At 46.3% G+C, this 17,489-nt stretch overlaps 1 protein-coding gene across 1 annotated transcript; it reads left to right on the top strand.

The window, feature by feature from the left end:
- The first annotated feature begins 485 nt into the window (after positions 1 to 485).
- si:ch211-170d8.2 (uncharacterized protein LOC571755 homolog) lies at positions 486 to 7,008 on the top strand. The gene is made up of 3 exons (XM_038817923.1): positions 486 to 1,018; positions 3,055 to 3,214; positions 5,818 to 7,008. The coding sequence occupies exons 1-3, from the start codon at positions 550 to 552 to the stop codon at positions 6,029 to 6,031; spliced, it is 843 nt and encodes a 280-aa protein (XP_038673851.1). The 5' UTR covers positions 486 to 549; the 3' UTR covers positions 6,032 to 7,008.
- The last annotated feature ends 10,481 nt before the right edge of the window (positions 7,009 to 17,489 follow it).

Genomic DNA, 17,489 nt, shown 5'->3' with positions numbered 1-17,489 from the left:
TTTTTTTTTCAATTAAGGGGTAATTTAGCATGGCCAATCCACCTACCCTGCACGTCTTTGGGTTGTGGGGGCAAAACCCATGCAAAGACGGGGAGAATGTGCAAACTCCATTGTAACCATGTTTAACCCAGCTGTAAACCAAGAAGTGATTTAGTAATCAGCTCCAAACCTGGAATGATGTTACCTCCATTTGCTTCATTCCCCCAAATCAATAGCACCGTTTCCAATTTTGTTAAGTGCTGCCAACCCCCACTTGGGGGGGGGGGGGGGGCGCGGCAGTGAAAACCATTAAGTAGAAGTCTTATTGTAGCTTTTCAATCCCATTCATACGCAAATGTCTTTTAACATGGGTGGACGCCAGAAGGCCAGACACACCCTGGGAATGCTGAAACCCTTGTGGGAGAGGAATACCTTCCTGGCACCAACATAAATGATTCTGTCTGAGGATCAGTGATCACTGCTGTCTCTTCCACAGGCAAGGAGTTTAGAAGCTGGTGACCTTCCCAGTGCAGAAGCAGCCACTTGTTGGGGGAGAGAGAGAGAGAGACCATGCTTCGAGCCTTGTTGCTGCTGTACCTGCTGCAGCTCCCCTGGGCCCTGCCTGCCCATCCCCAGCAGGGGAGCCCCACCAGCTCCTTCCCTCCCGAGGACGAGGAGCTGCTCTACCGGTTCCTCAGCGGCGGCAGCAGCAGCAGCCTGGAGATGGAGCTGAGGGAAGAAGAGCCCTGGGAGAGGGGCAGCAACAAGCGGATGGGCAGGAGGGAGACCGTGGCCGGGCTGAGGCACTCTCACTGCTCCAGGTCGAGTGAGAGCTGGTCATCAGCAGCCAGCCACTCGCCAGCCTCACTCTCCAGGCATGTCCTGTACAAGGTGACTGTCACCACCGCCTCCACCGAGCCCCCCTGGAAGGTCTTCCCACTCTGGCACCTGATGGTCTTCATGAGGCGTTTCTACATCTGTTGCAAACTGGGATACCCGTGTAAGAGGATAAAAGGTTACCAAGGGCGTTTAATTGGGCGTAAGTATCAGCAACAACAGCAGCGGGGTTAGAGTTTCTGCTTGAGAAATAGCACAGGGAGTTTGGACTCAGCTGGATAATTGTGCTTAGCTTAACCATCCCCTTATGTAGTTATTAGAAAAATGCACCTTCAGGTTGCAGAAGGCAGAGAGAAGTGGCTCCCACCTCTTACTGCATTTATATAGTGCCAGTTATTTGTAAGTTGACTTACCATTCTCAGCTTCTGAGAAGTGAACAGAGAGGAGGCACCCAAAGCTTTTTACTGGGGTGGGGTGGCAAGGAGTTGGAGCTAGAATCGGAGAGGAAGGCATCAGTGAGATACTGCCCCATCCATTCATTTCTCAGCAATAGTCAAGCGGAGTTTTTAAACAAATAAACGATCGTGTAGAAAAGTTGTGGAGGGGGGAGGTGGTTGAATTCGCACATGGAACTGGAATTGAGAGTCAAGGGGTTAAGTGGCCCCAAGGGGATGATAGAATCGTTACAGTGCAGAAGGAGACCATTCGGCCCGTCGAGTCTGCACCCACCCTCTGAAATAGCACCCTACCCAGCTCCAATCCCCCACCCCACCCAATGGACACTAAGGGACAAATTTAGCGTCTGCCTAGGTCTTTCCCCCACAACCCAAAGATGTGCAAGCTAGGTGGATTGGCCATGCTAAATTGCCCCCTAATTGGGAAAAAAAAAATTGGGTTCTCTAAATTTATATTTAAAGAAAAAGATTCGAGGGCAGCACGGTGGTGCAGTGGGTTAGCACTGCGGCCTCACGGTGCCGAGGTCTCAGGTTCGATCCCGGCTCTGGGTCACTGTCCATGTGGAGTTTGCACATTCTCCATGTGTTTGCGTGGGTTTCACCCCGCAACACAAAAATGTGCAAGCTAGGTGGATTGGCCACGCTAAATTGCCTCTTGATTGGAAAAAAATTATTGGGTACTCTAAAATAAAATAAAAAACAAAAAAAAAGATTCAGATTGGTTATGTATGATGTGAACACAGATGTTGTTTCTTGATAAAATGTTTTAGATTCAATCTTTGTCAATTGGATACAATGGGTTCTGCTTCGTTTCAAATGTATTATATTTATATATTTCTTATACAAAATCCACATAACCTGCACATCTTTGGGCTTTGGGAGGACCCATGCAGACAATCTGCAGACTCCACATAGACAGTGACCCAAGCCAGGAATCGAACCCAGGGTCCCTGGTACTGTGAGACAGCGGTGCTAACCTGCTGGTGTTGAAAGTAGAGGTTGTGTAGCAAGAATATGGGAAGGGGCGCAGAGCAAGATGGGTTTTAAACTCCAGTCAAGAATGCTTTGATGCCTTAAATCTCCACCACTGACTTTGGGGAAAGAATTTCCTTTGAAACATGTTATTCTACAGCTGCAGAAAGTTTATTGTAACATAAATATCCTGAGAATGATTGCCAGGTGTGAGATTTGGGGACAGTGGTATTGGATTGTGTACAATGGCTGCTTCAATCAGTAAATATAAAATTCTGAAACATCAAAAAACAACCACATTTTCCTCTTGGCCATGTGTACAAAACATTTCTGATCTTGTATGGAAAGGAACGATGGGCCAGCTGTGGATTGGTTACGATGGCCTAATGGTTAGCACTGCTGCCTCACAGCGCTGAGGACCCAGGTTCGATCCCGGCTCTGGGTCACTGTCCATGTGGAGTTTGCACATTCTCCCCATGTCTGCGTGGGTCTCACCCGACAACCCATAAATGTGCAGGCTAGGTGGATTGATCATGCTAAATTGCCCCTTAATTGGAAAAAAATAATTGGGTACTCTAAATTTATTTTAACAAAGCTTTGGATTGGTTATGCACGAGTTGAAAATGAAGATGTTGTCTCTTTATAAAATGCTTTTAGACTCAATCCTTGTCAATTGGATGCAATGCGTTCTGCTTCATTTCAGATATATTATATTCATATATTTCTTATACAAAAGCAACCAGTTGGGCTGTTTAAGATGAAGCAAAATGGACTGGAGCGAATGGTCACAAACACCTTTCTTGTTTCCCAGATAATGAAAGGAAGATGGAGTTCTTCCTGAGGCCAGAGTATCTGAATCTGGACGTACTCCGAGCTCAGCTGCACGTGCACATTGCCAACCCAGACAGGGTGGTGTTGGAGGCAGAGATAAGGGCAAAAAGGCAGGGCATCACTGTTAGCAAAACCACAAGGTAAGGAGACATCAAACCATGTTGATCGCAATCCGGTAATAAAACTCCCCATCGTTGTCACCGGGGATTGATCTGATTGGACTGCAGAGCCATAGAGGGAGGAGGGTCCCTGGGTTGATGCTGCAGTGAAAAATGTAGAATTCATACAAAATATCAATTTGAGATTGAAGTAAATGTTCAGAACCTTCTTGTGAACTAATTTCCGGTCAGAGTTCCTGAATTATGGGGAAAGATCACAGACATCTACAGTGAATCTTCCATCCCCTGGGGTAGAGAAAGTTCAGGGCAGTTTCCATTCGCCATCCAGAAACCACTGGTGGAAATGTTTTCTGCCTTCGTCGGGTGATGATTGGTCTACACTGTGATGCCTTACCGACCCCAACAGCCTGACAACATTCCTTGTCTATAGCTATGCGTAGATAATGACCTTTGGCCAGGGTAACTGAGGGAGCCTTGTGCTTGTAGAAATATATCTCGAGGAAAGAGGTACTAAAAGTCTGAGAAGATTATAAAAAAATGGCAATAAACCAGATTTTCTTTTTGAATTGATCGGGTCACATTGTTGGAGCGTGGTGTGCTTTTTCTGGCTGCCCGCTGCAAGTGTTCCCTGACCTCGGATGGCAGTCATTCATGTCTGAGGTCTCCAAACCAAACTATTGATTTATTCAGAGCATTGTTGGCAAGGTCAGCATTTATTGCCCATCCCCAATTGCTCTTGAGGAGTTGGTGGTAAGCTGCCTTCTTGGACCGCTGCAGCCCATGTAGGAGTAGATACACCCACCGTGCTGCTAGAGATGGTGTTCCAACATTTCCACCCAGTGACAATGAAGGAATGGCCAATATTGTACCAATATTGTCCAAGGACAAGGTCAGGACAATGTGTGGCTTGGAGAAGAACTTGGAAGTTGCTCCTGAGCATCTGTTTGCCCAAGGTTAACTGCACAGTCACCTGCAATAGTACATCCCAAATCTAGGGAGCTGGTTGGCAGAACTTTAAAAAAAATAAAAAAAATTTAGAGTACCCACTTCATTTTTTCCAATTAATTTAGTGTGGCCAATCCACCTAGCTTGCACATCTTTGGGTTGTGGGGGCGAAACCCACACAGACACGGGGAGAATGTGCAAACTCCACATAGACAGCGACCCAGAGCCGGGATCAAACCTGGGACCTTGGCGCCGTGAGGCTGCAGTGCTAACCCACTGCGTCACCGTGCTGCCTTTGGTTGGCAGAACTAAGTATTTGTGTGGCACGGACTCTCCAGCCCAACCCACTCTCCAAAATATATACAGAAGCTCTGCCTGAGTTTAACAATTTGAAGAACATTGACAGGCTTCTCGCCAATTGTCTTCATCAAGGACACCCCATTGGGCAAGGTTATGTGGTGATTAGTGGAAAATGGCACAGTGGTTAGCACTGCTGCCTCACAGTGCCAGGGACCCAGGTTTGATTCCAACCTTGGGTGACTTTCTGTGTGGAGTTTGCAAGTTCTCCCTGTGTCTGCATGCTCCGGTTTCCTCTCACGCTCCAAAGACACATGCAAGTTAGGTGGATCGGCCATGATAAAAATTGACCATCAGTGTCGATCAGTTATATGGGGATAGGGTGGGCTTAGGTTAGGATGCTCTTTCAGAGGGTCATAGCAGACTCAATGGGCTGAATGGCCTCCTGCACTGTAGGGACTCTACGAAGCCCTCAGGAGTAGATCTGAAAAGTAGCCCTTAAGCTGGCTGGTCAAATCATTGCTACTTCCCTCAGTTGGGAATTCCTCTACTCCATCAATGACCCAATTTACATCGGCTGGCGATGAACACGCACTAATTGTCCACTGATCAATCCATTCACCGAAGCAGACCAGAGACAAAAAAAATCTGCTGCCTGTCTTCACCATAGAATCAGCAGTGCAGAAAGAGGCCATTTGGCCCATCGAGTCTGTGCCCTCCGAAAGACACCCAACCCTTTCTTTTTAATTTAGAGAACCCAATTATTTTTTCCAATTAAGGGGCAAATTGGCGTGGCCAGGTGGTGCAGTGGTTAGCACTGGGACTATGGCGCTGAGGGCCCGAGTTCCAATCCCGGCCCTGGGTCACTGTCCGTGTGGAGTTTGTACATTCTCCCCAATCCACCAATCCTGCACATCTTTGGGTTGTGGGGGTGAGACCCACGCAGACACGGGGAGAATGTGCAAACTCCACATGGACAGTGATCTGGGCCAGGATCGAACCCGGGTCCTCAGCAGCTTAAGGCAGCAGTGCAAACCACTGCGCCACCGTGCCGCCTAAAGAGCACCCTACCTAAATTCATGCCCCCACCCTAACTCCACCTAATCTTTGATCAATTTCATTGGCTCCCTGTCTTCATACTACAAAAATGTAAGTCTGACTGAAGGCCATTTGATGAATAGGGTCACAACAGGGCACGGCGTGGGAAGGAGGTTTTTGGAAGGGGAGATTCTCTCTCAGGCTTTTTGACTCCTGTCTGAATCTGAGAACACACGCTGCCCACTGGGTATCTGTACATTCGGGAAACTGGAGGACAAATCCAGGAAAGCTGCACCCAATATCCAGATCATACTCACATCCCGCCTTCAATCTTTGTGTTTCAGAAACGCCACCTGGCACAAGCATGGAGAGTCCGAGCTGGCCTTCGATACTCTGTTCCTCTTCAAGATGATGAAGGAGGCACATTTCATGGATGGTGGGGGGACCACTGAGTTCTCCCTGATACTGAAATGCTCTCAGGACAATAATCCTCTGTCGTGCAGTGAGCACGGGGTCAGTGTATTACGTGCACCTTTCATGGCCATTGGTTACATTTAAAAACATGCTACATTTTAAAGAGGGATACGCACCATCAGGGCCCCCTCTTCAGCCAATGTGCAGGCAGCTGAGGCATCCTGGGATAGTGGGGACATTGCTTGATGTTCAGTTCCTTGCTACGCTGGAAGCAGCAGTTTGACCAGTTAGCAGCAGCTTGATAGCAGATGGTGGGAGTCGCTCATTAACAGGGGATCCCAAATGGTGGGATCGCTCATTAGCAGGGATCCGATGGGTGGGACTCGCTCATTAACAGGGGATCCGATGGTGGGACTCGCTCATTAACAGGGATCCGATGGTGGGACTCGTTCATTAACAGGGATCCGATAGTGGGACTCGCTCATTAACAGGCGATCTGTTGGTGGGACTCGCTCATTAACAGGCGATCTGATGGTGGGACTCGCTCATTAACAGGGGATCCGATGGTGGGACTCGCTCATTAACAGGCGATCTGATGGTTGGACTCGCTCATTAACAGGGGATCTCATCAAGAGATGATTAGCAAGTATCCAGTTAGTGACTGGACGAGTTGCCCCATTGAAACGGTTGAGGGATGCATTAGCCGGAATTCTCCGGTCGTTCTGACCCAATCTTCCTGCCAGCAGCGCAGCTCGGCCAGCAGATTTTGCGGTGGAGTGGGTGGTTACAATGGGAAATCCCATTCATCAGACCAGAGTATCTCGCCCATTGTCTGCTCCTTCACAGTGGGATTTACCCAGTTTACAGTATAATTCTACAGAACACGATGCATAAAACTCGTATACGTCCTGCGTCAATTTCTGTCAGTTATGAGTTAATGGGTGTTGTGCGTGGATCAAATCACCAACTTACCCAACACCCACCTCCCACAACGTGTTAAATAACTGGAGGAGTGCAAAATGGAAGGACATGCCAGCAAATGATCATATCCGACCATTAAATCTCACTAAACCATGGGAGTCGAAACAATTCTTAGGGCAACGAACTAAGGGCACTCGGAGGCTCTGAGGATAATTTTTTTAAGAATAATTAATTCTATAAATTGTTATTCAGGCCATATCACAGCCAACACATCAATAATGGCCTAGAGGTTACACTGTGATATTGGTGTACAAATATTTAAATGTTAATATGGATTTTTAATATGGAGTTTCTGCCAGTTCGCAATAACTTCATAAACACCTTTTGACAGTAATATTGCTGTCCCATTTCCAGATTAGCGTCTAACGGTAATGTCATGCGCATTATCTCACTGTCATATGCACTTTACGAAAATTATGTACAGAATTTGTAAACATACAGAACCTATAAATACAGATTGAATCTATTTATGTAAATGTAAAAGATTTTTTGTTAAATAAATAAGAATTGGTTCAATTAGAAGGCTTTAGTGTGATGTGTTACAAAATCCTGTAAAAAGACCTTGATATTCCGAAGAGTTTTTGCATTACAACTTGGTGAATCTTTGCCACACCACCCTTTTCCTCAGTTACTTCCCTCTTCTCTCCAAATTCTTCTGTAGAATACGGTTCACGAGCACTAGTTGTACTCTGATATATCGCGTACTCTCTGGGTGAGACAGGGAGTGATGTCTACCAGATTTATTTTTTGAATTTAGAGTACCCAATTCATTTTTTCCAATTAAGGAACAATTTAGCGTAGCCAATCCACCTACCCTGCACAATTGTGGGTTGTGGGGGCGAAACCCATGCAAAGACGGGGAGAATGTGCAAACTCCACACGGACAGTGACCCAGAGCCAGGATTGAACCTGGGGTCTCAGCGCTGTGAGGCAGCAGTGCTAACCATTGCACCACCGTGCTGCCCTTATCGAATTGCAAGTATTTATCTAATCCCCTTTTGAAAGTGGCTATTGAATCTTCTTCTACCATCCTTTCAGGTAGAGTATTCCAGATGGTAACAGCTCAAGGAACAAAAAAAATGTTTCCTCATAGATTTGCAACACTACTTCAAAATATGGTGGTTAGTTAAAAATTTCAAAATTGAGATTGATAGATCTTTGTTAGGTAAGGTTGTGGAGCAAAGTGTTTAGATGGGATGCGTGTATAGCTCTGATGGAACGTGCTCCAGTGATTGAAATAGTTCATTCCTGCTCTGCATATAGCACAGTATTTGTCGGATTCTGAGTAGTTAAATAACAGATTGATCAGACTGGAAGTTCTTGTGAGATGCACAAACCTGCGACAGCCCTCCTTACCTGATCTGGCCTACATGTGACTTCAGGTCCACGGCAATGTGGTCGACTCTCAAATGGCCAAGCAAATCACTCAGTTCAAGGGCAATTAGGGTTGGGCAGGGGTGGCACAGTGGTTAGCACTGCTGCCTACGGCACTGAGGACCCGTTAATTGAGTACTCTAAATTTATTGGGGGGAAAAATTAGGGTTGGGCAATAAATGCTGGCCCATCCAGTGACACCCGCATCCTGGTTTAGCACACTGGGCTAAATAGCTGGCTTGTAATGCAGAACAATGAAATGGAAAAAAATGAAATGAAAATGGCTTATTGTCACGAGTAGGCTTCAATGAAGTTACTGTGAAAAGCCCCTAATCGCCACATTCCGGCGCCTGTTCGGGGAGGCTGGTACGGGAATTGAACCGTGCTGCTGGCCTGCTTGGTCTGCTTTCAAAGCCAGCAATTTAGCCCTGTGCTAAACAGCGCCTGTGCTAAAATGCCTCGCAGCGCAGGTTCAATTCCCATACCGGCCTCCCTGAACAGGCGCCGGAATGTGGCGACTAGGGGCTTTTCCCAGTAACTTAATTGAAGCCTACTTGTGGCAATAAGTGATTATCCCATGAATTAATTCTTATGGTTAATTGGTAAAAGCATTCTGATACAGCACAGCTCTTTCTCAACCACTCATTTAAGCTTTGAGGGTGAATTCTAACCTGGATCAAAACTGTTGTGATTACCTTTGAGCAAATTAAGATCTAACATTTAATTATAATTATAAGCCTATGCTGTATAGGCCCTTCTACATTTCCAGGCCAACGTCCTGCTTGATGCTTGAGGTAGGAGTGTTGATGGTTCAACTGATTACGGCAGGGACTTACTAAACCATGACGAGACCGGCCCTGATTACGAGAGTTAGCTGAATTTAGGTCTCGGCCAAATAGCAGTAAAGTCACGAAAGGAACCGCTTCTGGTTTTTGCCAAGAGACAAAAGTGTTTAGGTGGAATGCACATGGAGTCACTGTCCTGGGAAGAGAGAAAATTGGCATGGTAATGCACAAAAGTATTCTTCAAAGCAGCAAGCTAGTTAATAAATACACACATTTAAGCTGTTGTCTTTGCTTGCATTACATTTTTGCCACTATTAGTATTTAATGTCATTATAATTCATTAATTGTTTTTCATGTGGCTTTAATCAAGACTGAAGTTTTGTTGCAAACTTGCAATGGAAGGATACTTTGTGCTTTTTAAGTTTAACACAAGACTCCTGATCCTTATAATTTAGTTAACTGCCTGGACAATTCCCTTCATTGTAATGCAGAGAGGGTGTGGTGGAGGGAAGTCAGGAGTCAAAGCTTTGCTTAAGTAGGTGATGATGGTGCAGGACCAGTAAGCTCTCCAGAGACCTGAAGACTTTCAATGACCTCAGTTAAAGTGCTTTCACATTAAGGGAATGTAAGCGAATGCCGACATGAAGTCTTCTCACTGTTGGCTGCATTCCTAAGTATACATGACCCAGGCCTACAGGGAACCACAGAAATGGGCCAATGAATCTGCTGTTGGATCAAAGCTTCCTGTTCCAGTAAACTGAGCACACAGAATGGTTTCTCAGTGTCATGTCTTAAGAGAGGAAGGATTTGTACTTCTACTGTGCCTTTCATGATGTCAGAGCCTACCAAAGCACCACAACCAATGAGGTACTTTGTGAAGTGTGCTGTTGTAATGTAAATATAGTTCAAGCATATTTCAAAAATAATATATTTTTAAAAAATACATTTAGAGTACCCAATTCATTTTTTCCAATTTAGCGTGACCAACACATTTTTGGGCTGTGGGGGCGAAACCCAAGCAGACACGGGGAGAATGTGCCAACTCTATGTGGACAGTGACCCAGAGGCGGGATCGAACCTGGGATCTCGGCGGCATGAGGCAGCAGTGCTACCCGCTGCCACCGTGCTGCCCTAATAATATAGTTCTTGATATATTCTTCCTTTCCTCCCTCAGCTCCTGCCTTCATGCTTCTGTTTTCAATTCCCAGTTGAATTGGGATTAGAATAGAATCACAGGATCCCTACAGTGCAGATGACAGCCATTCGGCCCATCAAGTGCACCGACCCTCTGAACGAGCACCCTACCTATGCCCAAGCCCTCACCTTATCCCCACCTAACCTTTTAGACACTAAGGAGCAATTTATCATGGCCAATTCATTTTTGGACTGTGGGAGGAAACTGGAGCACCCAGAGGATACCCACGCAGACACTGGGAGAACGTGCAAACTTCACACAGTCACCAAAGGCTGGAATTGAATCCGAGTCTCTTGCGCTGTGAGGCAGCAGTGCTAAACATTGTGTCACCAATGTATAGGTGCTTGACGGCTAGCACAGACATGATGGATCGAAGGGCCTCTTGCTGTGCTATAAAACTCTTAAGATTAGAATTCACCTTGCCCTCTCCGTTTCAACTCTGCTTCACATTTATGGTAACCCTTTGAGCTTTGCACATTCATGTAATCTCTGTTTCCATAGCCTAATCAATGGTAAGGTCACCTCTGAGTACTTCATAGTATCATTAACCAATTATATCTCATTGCTTGGACTCGCATCTTTCTCTATTTCCATATATCCCCACGTGGCTGAACCTTACCTGTGAGGTTGACCTCCTGCTCCCTCAACCCCACTGCTACCAAATTATTTATTTTTTAATTAAAATATAAATTTGGAGTACCCAATTATCTTTTACATTTAAGGGGCAATTTACCATGGCCAATCCACCTGACCTGCACATCTTTGGGTTGTGGGGGCAAAACCCACGCAGACACGGGGAGAATGTGCAAACTCTACACGGACAGTGACCCAGGCCTGGGATTCGAACCTGGGCCCTCAGCACCATAGGCAGCAATGCTAACCACTGTGCCACCGTGCTGCCCCTGAATTTGTTGAATACACAACCTCCCTTCCTGGCCACCATGCTAAAATATTTTCCTCTTTTTTTTTTCTTCTTTTTTTTAATAAATTTAGTGTACCCAATCATTTTTCCAATTAAGGGGCAATTTAGCGTGGCCAATCGACCTAGCTTGCACGTTTTTGGGTTGTGGGGGTGAGACCCACGCAGACACGGGGAGAATGTGCAAACTCCACACGGACAGTGACCCAGAGCCGGGATCGAACCTGGGACCTCAGCGCCGTGAGGCGGTTGTGCTAACTATTTTCCTCTCTTAAACTGCTGTTGTCCTCCTGTTCAAAACTACCACCATCACCCTCTCCCCACTCATCATCAAAGCTCCATTAACCCTTTTTTCCTTGCAAATTCCTGTCATGGCGAACCCCCTCTTTCATGGGTGGCACAGTGCTTAGCACTGCTGCCTCACAGCAACAGGGACTCTCAATTCCACACTTGGGTGACTTGTCTGTGTGGAGTTTGCACTTTCGCAGTTTCTCCCTCTGCGTGGGTTTCCTCCGGGTGCTCCAATTTTCTCCCACAGTCCAAAGATATGCAGGTTAGGTGGATTGGCCATGGTAAAAATGGCCGCTTAGTGTCCAGGAATGAGCAGGTTAGGTGGGGTTGCAGGGTGTGGGCCCAGGTAAGGTGCTCGTTCAGAGGGTCATGAAAACCAATGGGCCAAATGGCCTCCTTTTCCATTGTAGGGCTTCTTTGGAAAGTTCTTCAAAGTCCTGATCCTGCTCAAATCTATGTTCAACTTTCCCACTTGGAAGTCTCTGCTCATTTTTCGATTGCGCCACATTCATCACTGAACCCATTGTAATCTATAGGACTACGATACACTATTTCTCCTCTTCCTTCTTCACTATTTGCAGCCGTTGATACTAGGCGCATCCAGAATCTTGTGATCAGTTTCTATATGTACACTGATGATATCAAACCCGTCCTCTCTTATCTTTTCTTGACCCCCTCCGCTGCTTCTTTATTGCCAGTTCCGTGCTTGACATGCAGTCTCAGATAAGATGCACCCCCCCCACCCCACACCCTTCCATTCCCGTCTTTGGCCACTGGCTCCAGTTGAATCAGACTGTTGGCAAGCTCAGAAATCTATCTGACCCCCCGAAGTTGAGCTTCCAGCCTTCTCGCCCGTCCCTCACAAAAACCATCTACTTTCACCGTCACGACATTTGTCACCTCTGCACCAGCCCATTCCCACTGAAACCTCCATTCGTGCCGTTGGCACCTCCAAACTGAATTATTCTAATAGTGGCTAGGCCAATTTTTCATCTTCCACTTTCCTTAAACTTCGGCGTACCCAAAACGCTGCCTGTGAAGCTACCATCAGCCAAAACTTCTTACATGGCCATCGTATACCACAAATTTAACATTTTCCTCCTGGCATTTAACAATCCTCACAGCCTAGCTGTGTCAACAGTGACTACACGTCTTAACATTTCTCTGGCTGGTAAAGTGCTCCTCAACAGCACTGTGGGTGTATGTACACTACACGGACTGCAGTTGTTCCAGAAGGCAGCTTACCTTCTCAAGGGCAATCGGGAATGAACAATAAATGCTGGACTAGCTAGTGACGTTCACACCTCAGAATCCCTACAGTGCAAAAGAAGGCCATTCGGCCCAACAAGTCTGCTCTGACCCTTTGAATGTGCACGCTACAATGTTCACCCTGCTCTATCCCCTCAACCTAACCTGCACATCCCTGAACAGTCATTTTAACATGGCCAATCCGACTAACCTGCACATCTTTGGACTGTGGGAGGAAACCGGAGCACCCGGAGGAAACCCACGCAGACACGAGGAGAACATACAAACTGCACACAGACATCGCCCGAGGTCGGAACCGAACCAGGGCAGTGAGGCAGCAGTGCTAACCACTGAGCCACCGTACCGCCCCTACTTCTTGTGAAATAATTCTAAGAAAGTACTAATCACATGCAGAATTCTCACCTGAGGAAGGAGCTGTGCTCCAAAAGCTAGTGATTCGAAACAAACCTGTTGGACTTTAACCTGGTGTTGTAAGACTTCTTACTGTGCTCACCCCAGTCCAACACCGGCATCTCCGCATCACATACAGAATTGTTATGGGTGCAGTCATTCAGCTCCACGCACCAGTTCCCCAAATGAGCATTATGGCTTAGTGCCATTCTTCTGCCTTTCCCCTGTAGCCCTGCACATTGTTTCCATTCAAATAATCAGCTCATTGAATGCTTCAATTGAACCTGCCTACACCACACTTCCAGGCTGTGCATTCAAGACCCGAACCACTCACTGTGTGAAAATCTTTTTTCTCACATTTGCTTCTTTCAATCTGGGTCCCCTCGTTCTTGATCCTACAATCAGCAAGAACAGTTTCTGCCTCTCTACTCTGTCAAGCCCCTCGTGGTTTTTAACGAATCTCCTCTCAGCCTGCTCTCCAAGGAGAACAGTCCCGACCTCTCCAATTTATCCTTTTGTAAACCTCTGCTGCGCTCTCTCCAATGCGTTTACATCACGGTAGCACAGTGGCTAGCATTGTTGCTTCACAGCGCCAGGGTCGATTCTCGCTTGGATCACTGTCGGTGTGGAGTCTGCACGTTCTCCCCGTGTCTGAGTTGGTTTCCTCCGGGCGCTCCGGTTTCCTCCCACAAGTCCCGAAAGACGTGCTTGTTCGGTGAACTGGACATTTTGAAACTTCCCTCCATGTACCCTGACAGGAGCCGGTGAGTGGCGATTTTCACAGTAACTTCATTGCAGTGTTAATGTGAACCTACTTGTGACAATAATAAACATTATTAGAACACTAATAAAGATAACCCTCAAAAAGGTTAGGAGGGGTTGTTTGGTTATGGGGATAGGGTGGCTTGAGTGGGTCGGTGCAGACTCGATGGGCTGAATGGTCTCCTTCTGCACTGTATGTTCTATGTTCTATTATTAGTGTGGCGCCCAGAACTATGCACAATACTCCATCTGAGGTCTAACTAATAGATGAATGTTATTTATTTTCTTTCTGTTATGTATAAATATGAACCTATAAATCATTGTTGGTGAGATTAGTGGATGAATCTTTTAACACATCTCACAATCCTCTGCAATGCAGTTCATTTCAAATGTGCTAACCTCTCTGCTAAATAGAGTATAGTGCAGATCCAACAGATATCACTAACAATAATTTCATGGAGACAGTCCTAAACTAAAGCTCTTTTAAGATAGAAAGAAAATCAGTGGCTCCTCAGAACAGTGTCGAAAATTTCCAGTGTAAAAACCGATCAGTCCACTATTCATATGCAGAATGATCCCCCCAACCACAGCGCATGAGAGTAAATGAGGTGATAACAGTTCTAAGAATAAATAACAGCCAATTCTTTGGCTCTCCTGCTGCTCCTTAATGTAAATTCAGCCAAGCTTTGTTCCCATGTAGAAACTGCATTGAACATCTAATTGAATGCAAATGGCAGGATTAGTGTTTAATGTAAAAACATTAGGACAGACCTATGAGGCTAGAATTCCACTTCTCAGGCTTAGCCTGATACAATTTAAGGTAGTCCACTGGGCACACATGACGGTGGCCCGGATGAGCAAGTTCTTTGGGGTAGAGGCCAGGTGTGCAAGGTACGCGGGAGGTCCAGCAAACCATGTCCATATGTTATGGCAGGTTTTCGCTAAGGTTATGTGCACGGGCTAAAAACACGGGTGGTGCCGAGTCCAGAGTGGGGAGTGAGCGATCTTTGGAGTGTCGGAAGAGCCGGGAGTCCAGGGGGGCTGACGTTTTGGCCTTTGCCTCCCTGGTAGCCCGGAGACGGATCTTGTTAATGTGGAGGGACTCGAAGCCCCCAAAATTAGAGACCTGGGCCAGTGACATGGCTGGGTATCTCAGTCTCGAGAAAATAAAGTTTGCCCTAAGAGGGTCAATGTTAGGGTTCGTCCGGAGGTGGCAGCCGTTCGTCAACGGAGGCAGAAATCTAGATGGGGTGGTTAGGCTATTGTTTCATTGATTGGGGGTGTGAAGAAAGTGATAGGGATGGAAATGTTTTTTGTACCATGTTTATGTTGCTGTTGTCGTTACTATTATAGAAATTACAAATACCCAAATAAAATTTTAAAAAATGAATTCTGCTTCTATGTGAAAGCTGTGAGCAGCTGAAATCATAGAATTTACAGTGTAGGAGGAAGCCATTCAGCCCATCAAAATGTTTTTTATCTACTACAGTACTTAAAGAGACTCTTCAAAACCCAAAGAGTCATATTGGACTTGCAAAGTATGGTGGGATTTTCTGCGCCCCCCCCCCCCCCCCCCCCCCAGTGACCAAGGGGACCCGCCATTGGTCGGAGGCGGGAACTTTCAGACCTGCCAACGTCCTCAGGGTTTTGCGTGACCGACGCCCTCTGCTACCGGGTAACCTGCTCCCGGGGGAAGGGGCCACCATCGGTCGAACAGAGAGATCCTGACAGCGGAATGGGCCGAACAATTCCGCTGTAAACTCTATTTCTCTCCACAGATGCTGCCAGGCACCCACCCTCTGAAGGAGAACCCTACCAAAGCCCGAACCCCCTGCCCCATCCCCGTAACCCCAACTAACCTTTTTGGACACTAAGGCGCAATTTAATGTGGCCAATCAATCTAACCTGCACATCTTTGGACTGTGGGAGGAAACTGGAGCACCCGGAGGAAACCCACGCAAGATACGGGGAGAACGTGTAAATACCACAGTCACCCGAGGTCGGAATTGAACCAGGGTCCCTGGCGCTGTGAGGCAGACGTGCTAACCAATATGCTGCCCCAACTGAGGCATTCATAAGGGAATTGACTTTTATCTGAAAATATACAATGTGCAGGATTACAGAACTAGGTGAGTTGCTCATTTGGCGAGCCGGTGCAGATATGATGGGCTGAATGGCCTTTTGCACTGTAACTCTGCAATTTGGTTCACGATAGATCGCCAGTCACCGACATGTACACATCCAGACGAAGCCACTGGATACTGAATATGAGTTAAGTCGGCAGTGATATTTTCAATAATGGCCTACCAGTAAGTAATTGCTATTATTATTACTATAATTTTTGGTGGTTTGGTGTCTGCATTTGCTTGGTAACGCTGCTGTGACACTTTAGGAGATGTCTTGCCAGGCTAAAGGATCAGTTCACCATGGGAGATATCGCTGTTTCGCACAAGGCTAAATCGCTGGCTTTGAAAGCAGGCCAGCAGCATAGTTCAATTCCAGCCTCCTCGGACAGGCGCCGGAATGTGGCGACTAGGGGCTTTTCACAGTAACTACATTTGAAGCCTACTCGTGACAATAAGTGATTTTCATTCATCAGTAGGCTCACATTAACACTGCAATTAAGTTACTGTGAAAATCCCATAGCCGCCACATTCCGACGCCTGTTCAGGTACGCGGAGGGAGAACTCAGAATGCCCAATTCACCTAACAGCACGTCTTTCAGGACTTGTGGGAGGAAACTGGAACACCCGGAGGAAACCCACGCAGACACGGGGAGAACGTGCAGACTCTGCACAGGCAGTGACCCAAGCCGGGAATTGAACCTGGGACCCTGGTGCTGTGAAGTTGCAGTGTTAACCACTGTGCTACCGTGCCGCCCATGTTGATGCTAACCAAGAGTTTGGTGGAAGCCTCAGGGTTGACACAGAATGCACTGTAAGCTGAAACATTTAACATCAATCCTGCAGAAAAGTCCACTCCTCCCCTCCCCATCCCCTCAATTTTATACTTCAGTCCAAGAAAGGCACAGGGAGCAGAGTATATTCAATTTATTGCACAGATGTGAGCAGCCTGGGCAGAAGGCATTTTTCAAAAGACCACATACAGCACATTTTCAATATAAAATTCTACAAATTACCATTAGAACAAATATCCTGCAGTGTTGAGGCAATCTGACAGTTAGGGGAAAGAAAATTAGCAACTCGTAGTACAGCAATAATTGATCAGTCAAATTGCAGTGTTGAATGCAAGGTATTTGCTTCATGTGGTATAATGCTTCGTATAAGCTTCATGTCATATTTGCTTTGTTTGGTCCTCGTTCCGCACTGTAGCCAATTACTTACCATATACTCGCGTATCCTGCGATCTCGCGTATTATGCGACCCCTAAATTTTCGTCCCCAAAACATGATTTTTATCATATATCTTATGTACCATGCGAGAAGAAAAACAAAAATTGCACAGAAACTCCCAAAAGAATTAGAAGAAAAAGTGACTAGTTTTCAAACATTTGTAATCAAACATCGCAAAGCTAACAGCTATAAGTTATCGTGCATTGGAAACATGGATGAGACACCCGTGAATTTTGATATGCCATCAAACTCAACCGTTAATAAACTCAGCGAGAAAAGTATTT

Source organism: Scyliorhinus canicula, chromosome 1 (genome assembly GCF_902713615.1).
Source record: "Scyliorhinus canicula chromosome 1, sScyCan1.1, whole genome shotgun sequence".
Classification (NCBI taxonomy): Eukaryota; Metazoa; Chordata; class Chondrichthyes; order Carcharhiniformes; family Scyliorhinidae; genus Scyliorhinus; species Scyliorhinus canicula.
This window is presented reverse-complemented; position numbering and strand designations above follow the sequence as displayed.

Bases quoted from the DNA above. Each gene is read 5' to 3' on its own strand.
- si:ch211-170d8.2 (XM_038817923.1), top strand. From the start codon at position 550: ATGCTTCGAGCCTTGTTGCTGCTGTACCTGCTGCAGCTCCCCTGGGCC. The intron at 1,019-3,054 runs GTAAGTATCAGC...CTTGTTTCCCAG, and splicing joins CCAAGGGCGTTTAATTGGGC to ATAATGAAAGGAAGATGGAG. The intron at 3,215-5,817 runs GTAAGGAGACAT...TTTGTGTTTCAG, and splicing joins ACTGTTAGCAAAACCACAAG to AAACGCCACCTGGCACAAGC.